The 10,144-nt window shown below is 39.9% G+C and overlaps 1 protein-coding gene across 10 annotated transcripts in view; it reads right to left on the bottom strand.

Moving 5' to 3' along the window:
- The window catches only part of LOC109851598 (ATP-dependent DNA helicase Q-like SIM), a 55,695-nt gene extending 52,494 nt beyond the window's left edge, over positions 1-3,201 (bottom strand). For 5 of the 10 annotated variants that reach the window (XR_002249903.1, XM_020421819.1, XM_020421818.1 and 2 more), the window contains exons 1-6: positions 3,081-3,201; positions 1,761-2,473; positions 1,420-1,639; positions 1,217-1,327; positions 841-1,030; positions 52-568 (exon numbers count right to left, since the gene is read on the bottom strand). Coding sequence is in view for 9 of the 10 variants with exons in the window: in XM_020421819.1 (XP_020277408.1) it covers positions 52-568; positions 841-1,030; positions 1,217-1,327; positions 1,420-1,639; positions 1,761-2,382 (1,660 nt within the window). In the remaining variant the exon portion in view is untranslated. The remainder of the gene's footprint in view (positions 1-51; positions 569-840; positions 1,031-1,216; positions 1,328-1,419; positions 1,640-1,760; positions 2,474-3,080) is intronic. The other 5 variants (XM_020421824.1, XM_020421826.1, XM_020421821.1 and 2 more) reach the window with 5 other exon arrangements.

Below are 10,144 nucleotides of genomic sequence, written 5' to 3' on the forward strand. Positions count from 1 at the left end.
GATATTAAGGCATTTAATCAAAGGTAATACCAACTACAAGAGAAAAATTACCATCTAAGTCATCCACACATTGATGATCGTCGACTTCGTCTTCCAAATACAAATATTCAGCTATTAATCGATAATCCTTAAAAGGTAAAGGAGAACTCTTATTCGCCATACCTATGTCGACATCATCTCCCTCACTATGTTCACCTTCACAATCACTAGAATCTGATACCAATGCTTCATCCGCATCAGAAGAGCTATCATCAGATGCATCAGAAGAATCAGATGCATCAGAAGAATTATCATCATCAGAAGAATTACCATCAGATGCATTAGAAGAACTATCATCAGAAGAGCTATCATCAGAAGAGCTGTTACTAGAATCCGACACCAATGCTTCATCTGCATCAGAAGAGCTATCATCAGGAGAGCTATCAAGGGTGCGAAAACCATCCTCCACATAATTTAATATCTTAGTTGGTCTTTTTCTCTTCCTCCCCCTCGGTATTGCATAACTTTCTACTAGTTCGCGAAAATCCTTGTCATATGATGATGGCGAAGTTGTTTGACTATGTTTCACCTGGAAATGGTACGGTGAATGAGTAATAAACTATAGTGATCCTCACATTTTATATGTTTTGGTAGATCAATATTTTGTACTTTACAACAAAAGGAAACACAAAGAATGATAACAAGAGAAGTTGGATATAAAGTTTTCACAAAAACATTTCCCTTCCCATTGTAAGCAAAGGACTAAACCCCAGCCTACTTAAATGTCTGTGGGTAAAACCAACATCAGACAAGAAGCTTAATGAAGTGATCTAATTCCAATCCACAAAATTTATAACTCACTGAAAATCGAAGGTTCGGTCGAAAGAAAGATGTCAAGACAGTTTTTGTTTCCTTTGACATGTGCAGAGACTTGATAATGTCTTCACGAACTGGAATTGTCGCTGTAGCTGTCAGGGCCATCAATGGGATGTCAAACTTCAAGAATTCTAAATTGCAACAGCTAAAGTTTTCTCTGAGTATGGCCAATTGCCTAAACATACAGAAAGAGAAATGCATTAAGATACTCCCCTTTTCCGTATTCAGTCTGCTACAAAACAACGATACTATAACATCATATCAGACAATTTATCACTATAACTAAGGTAAGTAGAATTCCTTCATGAAGAATATCAGCAACTGGTGATTTGAAAGCAAGCTAGTAAGCACTAAAACAGACCTGTAATCAGGCCGAAAGTCATGGCCCCAATTTGACACACAATGAGCCTCGTCGATAGCAAAAAGTGCAATCCCATGACTCTCTGCGAGTCCCGTAAGTGGTTCTATAAGTCTGCAAAAAGGAAACCACAGGGAATGTTGACATGGTAAATAACGACTTCCATTTCCCAATCTTGAAAAAATCAATCAAGAGAAAGCTTCTACCTTAATACTGTCTCAGGACAAACATAAATTATCTGATACATGCCACTCATAGCTTTGCACTCGACAGTGTGGTCAGGTTGTCCAGATCCAAGGAAACATGCAGATATCCCATGTTTTGCTAGCTTCAGACACTGGTCGCGCATCAAACTTATCAAGGGAGAAATCACGACTACAACCTTTCCGGTCAATAATGCTGGAATCTGGAAGCAGAGAGATTTTCCTGCAGAGTTTAGAAAGTCACGCATATTGTCTTAACATGACAAAAATGGTAGTGCAGAATCCACACGTCCAGCAGAAAAAGCTTAAAAGAACATGAAGAATTATGAACAACAAACATATACCAGATCCTGTAGCAGCAAGAACAAGGCAATCTCTGCGTGCTAACCAAGCTTCCATAGCTTCCTTCTGGAAACTCTTCAAGGATGAGAACCCAAAATGCTTCCGTAAAATGCCACAAGCCTTCTGTTCCCAATTTCCCAAATCAATCTCCTGACTCGGTGAACTACAAAACCGTGAAATTTCTTGAGAATGAACAGTGCCAATATCCAATGATGGCGCCTTCAACTCTGTGCGGTCCACATAAGCATCTGAATCCCACAAAGATAACCCAAATATGGACGCAAATCTATCATTTGAACGAGCATTATAAGAACTACAAAGATTGCTCCTTTCTCTTTTACCAGATGATGAAATATGCTCAGTAATGCTCGGCTGTCTCGCCCTACATGAAGAAAACAACGGTGAAACTTGCTCTCTCAAAGGGTGCATTTGGCTTGTGGAACAATTAAGACTTGAAACCCCGCTGTTATTAACAGTATTGCCATCACAAGAACCGTTCAAGATGAATTCCACTGCATCCTCAACAGATGGACCAACAGCTTCCACTGCTTTTGTAGCTTGATCGAACTCAAATCCCATATTAATGAGCAATAACGTGCATCGCGAAGCATTCATTGCCCCCATCCATCTTACTGTGTGTTTGGTACTAAGGCCGCCGCAGTTACAGTTTGGCAGCAAATAGCTCAGGCATCATAGAGCTCAAAGTGGCCAACATCTAAATGAAAAAGAACAGTTCATTAAAAGTATTAATTACTGAAAGTCTCTGAATCCTTGCAATGCTTAATCTAAAAAAAAGACTTTTTTTATCAAACAATAATTTGATCTTTTATACAAGGGACAAATTTTCAAAACCAACCTATTTGAGAAACTAATTGCAAAAAACGACCCGTTTGACATTTATTTAGAGAAACCGACCTGGTTTCAGCACTGTAGCTGAAACCAGGTCGGTTTTTCGAAAAAAGTTTACGAAACTTCACGGGAGTTCAACTCCCGTGAAGTTTTTTCATGCGAAAAAACTTCACGGGAGTTGAACTCCCGTGAAGTTTCGTAAACTTTTTTAGAAAAACCGACCTGGTTTCAGCTACAGTGCTGAAACCAGGTCGGTTTCTCTAAATAAATGGCAAACGGGTCGTTTTTTGAGAATAAAATCTCAAATGGGTTGGTTTTGAAAATTTGTCCTTTATACAAGAGGTTGTTTCCTTCGAAATTTTATAAGATTGTTGAGAATAATGCATTGTCACATGATTAAGTGAACGATAAAAACCCTAAAATAGAAACCCTAGACGATCGATCTGCGGCAAGATAGATTTGGTGATTGTTACCTATTGGGCGATCTCGATACGGTTAGGAATCGAGATTAGGGTTTTGATTTCAGAAATTTAAAAGGGGGAAAAGAGAGGGGGAGGAGAAATAGGCGAAAAGAAGTGCGGAACAGGGTGAGCACTAAAGTCGAACGAGTAAATATCTCGATACTTACTTATTAGTCCCTTATATCAATATTAATTGCTGAATAGCCCCTCGTATCTCAATATTTGCATAGGTTAAATACATTTTAGAGCTTTGCTACAGCGACCCAAAATATGGGACCAATAGAGGGGACAAGTGACGTGTCCCCCTCCTATTGGATAATGAGTTGGCCATCATTAATGATGACCAACTCATTATCCAATAGGAGGGGGACACGTCACTTGTCCCCTCTATTAGTCCCATATTTTAGATGCTTTAAGAATTTTTCCAGGTGATAAATTATAAATTATAAATACTATATAGTCATAAATAAAAGGGTAAATTGCAGATAGACCCATGTTGTTCTACTGCTGTCGGTAGACCCTCATACTGTTGCCCAATTGTTGATGATCCCTAGGAACATAGGAAAGAACTTAATGTGTTATTAATGAGTCATTGGATTATCTTTGGATGCAGAGACACAGTTTACATGAATTTTAGTGGACTTTTAATGTGTTATTGATGAAGATGGGACATATTGAATCTCTAATGTGTTCCTACATGATTGGATTTATTTATTACATAGTTTCATGCACGACAATATTTATCTGTTACATACTTTTTTATAAGTTTACACCTACATGATTGGATTTATTTGTAGCACAGTTTCATGCACAACGATATTATATGAGAATAATATGAAAAGTCTCCTTCATATATATAACTTTAGACTTATAAGACATACCATGCTCTACATCATAAAGATGACCTGTCTCTCTAAGGAAAATTGTATCATCTTGGCTAAATTTGTAAATAAATAAGCAATATTTCTTTCTATCTAGTTGTGTGATAGCCACCTCATGAAAGCCATATTTTAGGGATGATTGAAAAGAATGTCATAAGGTAACTTATAATCTTATAAATTTCTTTGTTAATTAGGATGGATGATGTGCATGGTTTCTGAGACGAAAGGGGAGAGAAGGCAAGATTGGATTATCTCAAACGGACACCTGTTTATGTCAGCTATCAAACAGGGATGAGATTAGCAAGTAATCTCGAGTTAGCAGCGGGGAGCTTATGATATGGGTTCCCTCATCCTCTAAAAGTTCAGTCCCTTGTCTGCATAAGAGAGTTGCACAATAACACTCGTTAGAGGACAGGAGTTGGGCTCTCCGATGGTTCCTCCGATGGTCAAGTCAGTATTTGAGCTTGAGTGGAGAAGATACCTATGAATTGAAAGTAGTTCTAAGTATGCAGAAGTTGCATATCTGTGGCCCTCCTGGGGGCTTGAGGATCCATCTGGGTTCAGATGATTAGTCCATCGATCAGTAGGTGATGAGCCCATATTTATACCCAGCTGTGAGGGGTAAATATGGAACTGTGGTCGAGTCCAGACAGACAGCCGAATCGGCAGACAGCTGACAGGTATCGACTGTGGATGACATGAATCACCTGTGTGATAACAGTTGTCGGCCGCTGGCGAAGATGGTCATCCAGGTAGTAAGTGCAAAGACTTTTGGGGGTTGATGATCCATGATGACTTTGTAAGAGCATTTACTGTGATGGTGACTGGTTGTCAGCGGGGATTCGAGGATACACCGCCTCTTTGGTCATCCAGCTGAAGGCCGACAAGCACCGCCTTTTTAGTCGATTACTCAAGTTGTCGGCTAATACAGTGGGCCAAGTGTGACGTCTCGAGGGCTCGACATGGAGAATATATCGACAAGTATCACTTCTCGAGTTGGCCATGTGAGTTGTCAGCTTATAGAGTCGGCCGCAAGAGTGGGTCGAGTCGTCTGGGTTCTGATCATTTTGGCCTTGATGTGATGAATCATCCTTGATTAGATGTGGTGGAGATTGAGTAGATCGAGTAGGAGCTGGTCTCGACTCGGCCTGGCTCAGGAGGGGTCAAGTGTCCAAGCTACCCGAGTCACCCTTGGCGAGGGTGAGTTGGTGTGTTTAATTAAATGATGACATGAGACACGTGTCGACTCCAAGAGGAGGCTTAACACTTCGGTTAATTGATGTCATACGTTGGCCCCTTTCGCTTGGACTCTAGGTAGCCGAGTGTGAGTGAAATATGACTGCCGCTGGCTAGGGCCCGAGGCGCATTTATCTTGTTGAATATGATAACAAGGATCTAAAGTTCGTGCTTTGGGCTTGTGAACGTGCTAAGGTCTTGCTACAAACATTTTAGTCACAAATATTTGTCTTTATCACTTTAAACCGTGTACCTGAGTACAAGACGGTTCTTTGAGTCGAGACGACTCAGCCCCGGGTGGGACGAGTAGTGTGATTCGGCCTCGTGCCTTGGGTTTACTTGCGATGACACCAAGGTCTTGTGTACATGTCTTGGGCTAAGGAAGATGCCAAGTTCTTTTGAGTAGGAGACGATCAAGGTGATGATGTGCCTTGGTCTTGCTCATGAGAATGATGACAAGGTCTTTTGAGTCGAGGTCGACCTGAAAATGATAGAAATATTTTATCAATTCGAACCGCGTACCTTTGAGTACTTGTATGTCCTTCGGGTCAAAATGACTCGGCCCCGGTAGGGATGACTAGTGCGGCTCAGCCTCGTGCCTTGGGTTTACTCGCGATAACACCAAGGTCTTGTGTACATGCCTTGGGCTTATGGGGATGCCAAGGTCTTTTGAGTGGGAGACGACCGAAGTGATGACGTGCCTTGGTCTTTCTCCTAAAAATAATAGAAATATTTTTATTTTTATGAATTTGAATCACGTACCTTTTAGTACCAGTCGGCCCTTTGGGTCGAGATGACTCGGCCCCGGTAGGGATGAGTAGTGTGACTAGGCCTCGTGCCTTTGGTTTACTCACGATGACACCAAGGTTTTGTGTACATGCCTTAGGTTTTCCGTTTGTTACAGGTAGTGTCATATTTAAATCGACAGCTAAATTTGACTTCAAGTACAGAAAATGATATTTTGTTGAATTATCTATTTTTAAATGTTCCATTTAATTGTTTATTGCCATTTTTGACCTCCTCTACAAGCAATCGAAGCAACTCATTTTCTATCTCGGGTGTTGTTATGACATCAATTAGCTTAAGTGTTAAGCCTCCTCTTGGAGTCGACACGTGTCCTATATCAGCATTTAATTAATTACGCCAGCTCACCCTCGCCAAGGGTGACTCGAGTAGCGTGGACACTTGACCCCTCTTGAGTCAGGCCGAGTCAAGACCAGCTCCCACTCGACATCCTCTATCTCCGCCACATCCAATCAAGGATGAATCATCGCATCAGGGCTAACATAATCAGAGCCCAAATGACTCAGTCCACTCCTGTGGCTAACTCCATAGACCAACAACTCACATGGCCGACTCGAGAAGCGATACTTGTCGACCAATTCTCTAGGTTGAGCCCTCAAGACATCACACTTGGCCCACTGTTTCAGCCGACAATTGGCGTAACCGACTAAAAAGGTGGTGCTTTTCAGCCTTAAGTTAGATGATTAAAGAGGTGGTGTATCCTCGAATCCCCTGCTGAAAACTAGTCACCATCACATTAAATGCTCTGACAAAGTCATCATGGCTTATCAACCCCCAAAAGTCTTTGCACTTACTACCTGGATGACCATCTTCGCCAACGGCTGACAGTTGTTATCACACAGGTGATTCATGCCATCCACAGTCGATACTTGTCAACTGTCTGCCGATTCAGCTATCTGTCTGGACTCGACCACAGTTCTATATTTACCCCTCACAGCTGGGTATAAATATAGGCTCATCACCTACTGATCGATGGACGGATCCTTATGGACGGATCCTCTGAACCCAGATGGATCCTCAAGCCCCCAAGAGGGCCACAAGTATGCAACTTCTGCATACTTAGAACTACTTTTAGTTCATTGGTATCTTCTCCACTCAAGCTCAAATATTGACTTGACTGTCGGAGGAACCACTGGAGAACCCAACTCCGGTCCTCTAACGAGTGTTATTGTGCAGCTCTCTTATGCATACAATGGACCGAACTTCAAGAGAGATGAAGGAACCCGCATCACAAGCTCCCAACTCTGCTAACCTGAGATTACCCGCTAATCTCATCCCCTGGTTGATAGCTGACATTAGCAGTTGTGGGTAATCATGGAGCAACGAATAAAGGCACATGCAGACTAAGTGTTTATGGAATAGATGATTCAAGGCCAGAGAATGTGTCAGAAGAAGGCAATTTTGGAGATGATACATTTTGGGATTCTGGAGTATTTGGCTATCCATGTGAAAATATTGCACCACAAAGTAACAGGCTTAGCCCAATTAAGTCTATTCCAACTATGACTAATGTAGGTCGACAACGTCATAAGACAAGCATTGGAGTAACTAGCTCTTCTATATCAAATCGTAGTGAGATGCTAAAGAGTTTGGAGATGTGAATAGGAACCTTGATCACTTAGCGACCGGAATGAAAATGATGCAAAGTAAGAATTCACGATGCAAAGATATATCCTGCTACATCATTCAAGTTGATCAAGCTAGACTGAAGAGAAATCAAGATAAAGTTGAACTTCATATTGTAATTTTTACTTTATCTTAGATTGTTAAAAGCCTTGATGCACACACACACAAAAAATGACGTAGTTTATAAGTTCTAAGTCCCCTATTTGACTAATGCTACCCTTAGTCGACTTATGAAAACTAATGAAAACTTAGATTTTCTGCAGTAAAAGTAACAGGTTTCAGTGATACATTAACTTTGAAAATCCTTGTAAAATCATAAGAGCATTGGATTGGGATGATTTTGGATTCATCACGCAGATATTTGAAATACGCATCCAACATATCCAAAATCACTCAATTCGGATGTCGTAGTAAGAAGTTATGTCTATTTTAGTATATGTTGCTTATCTGGTCAGTTATAGCAGTCAACTGACTTGCATGTTGCTGATTTTTCTTTTCTGGTCAGTCGACTGGTCACTGTAGCAGTCGACCGACTAGCATGTTTGTTCAAGTTGTTGATTTTGCTTTTCTAATCAGTCGATCGGTCACTGTAGCAGTCGGCCGACTACCCTGTTTGCTCAAAATTAAAATCTCTCTAGCCAGTCGACTTATCCACGCTTTAGTCGACTTATAATGTCAGTTTTTGACTGTTAAGTGTTTGAATTTGGGTCAGTTTTTTACTGTTATATTTTGGTTTTTAATTTGTTTTCAAATTTATTTTCAAACCCTTTAGGCTAGCCTAAGATTTCTATTAATAGGCATGGGTTTCTAATTTGAAAAGATGATGAACAAGATTCATTATGCTTTGACTTTTGAAAAATCTCTGAAGTTCTGAAAAACTCTTTTTATAGCCTTCTTGTTCAAAATTCCCAGATTTAGTGAGACAAAATATTGAGGATTCCTATTAGTCACACATCAATTAAGATCTCTACACATCAAGGCTTATAGGATTGTTGTAATCTTTATCAAGGAAATGTTCTCTCTGGTTTGAGGGAAAGAAAGTTTTTCTCTGGTTTGTGAAAGGGTGTGCAAATTGACAAGGGGATTGTTAAGTTTGTGCAAGGATTATTCTCGTAAGGAAATTCAAGAATAGTGGAAAATCTCAAGCGGGTTGCTTGGGGACTGGATGTAGGTCTGGAGGACCGAAGCAGGATAAAATCCTTGTGTTTGCGATTGTGTTCTTCCCTGGTTTGAGTATTCTATATCTACTATTATTATTAATTGTTGATATAATCTTATTCCGCTGCATAATTATTTTCAATTTCGCAAAAAATTCCTATAAAGCACTATTCACCCCCTCTAGTGCTTTGAGCATTGCATACATGATCCAACATCATCCACGTTCCCTCTATTATTGGATTTGCACAGAGAGGATGGGGATTTCCAAAGTTTTATAAAGTCACTTCCCGATTTCTCTAAACGTCAAGCAAATTCAAGCTTCAGGGCAAGTATTCTGAGAGGTGATTAGGCATGACAAGAGTGGTTACACTTGGACTATGATTGTAGCCAGGTGATTCTTTGTATAATTTTTTATTAGCTAAGTGATGTTTTTTTTTTGGTCTTATCATCTAAGAACTTTTTTATACTAGTTTAACCTTGTATTCTTTTTATTTGGATTAATACTACAAATATAGGACTGGAAATTCCCCTAGCCTAGCAATTTTGTTTCAGTAAGACACATCTAGAGCTATATGAGTCTACTCAGCCACCATATTTTATCGTTGATGAGCTGTTTCTGTCGATGGAAAAATATGGGTGCTCTGTGGATTCTAGTATACTTAACGTTGCTATTCTAGGTTTGCTCAAGATAGGTGATATATATAAAGAAAGCCAAGGAGTTGCATAAGATGGAAGAGCTGAAGTTTGAACTTAAGGCATCTGCATTCTCTTTGTTACTAGATTTGCACCCGGAGGATGATGATTTTCAAAGTTTTATAAAATCATTCCTGATTTCTCTAATTAAACATCGTGCAAAATTTCAACTTCAGTTCTAGTTCTTTTAAGAGTTGATGAAGCATGGTTGTAGGCCATTACACTTGGACTATGGTTCTTGCTAGGTGATGAAGCGTGATCGTAGGCGATCACACTTCGACTATAGTTATGGTCAGGTGATTCTCTGTATAACTTTAATCTGCAAAGTAATGCCCTTGTGTTTTTACATCACCTAAGGGCTTAATGTATACCAGTTTAGAGACTACTTCATGAATCACGACCGTCTGCTAATATTTAAACTGTTGTAATTTATTTCAAATATAACTAAATATCGTATCCTTCACCACTAAGTTTCAATTAGCCATGGTAGTTAAATTGTCTGCTTCTACAAACACAATCTTAAGCTTTTCCTGTTCCTACCTAAAAGAAAGCATTTTATGTTTTATGGGGGGGTTAACCTTGTACCTGCTATGCTAAACATGGGGCGTGCAAGTTCGAACGAGCATTGTTAAAACTTTAGCATTTCGCGGAATATCTGAAATGCATCTGCCTACTGTA

This window comes from Asparagus officinalis, chromosome 8 (genome assembly GCF_001876935.1).
Source record: "Asparagus officinalis chromosome 8, Aspof.V1, whole genome shotgun sequence".
NCBI classification, from domain to species: domain Eukaryota; kingdom Viridiplantae; phylum Streptophyta; class Magnoliopsida; order Asparagales; family Asparagaceae; genus Asparagus; species Asparagus officinalis.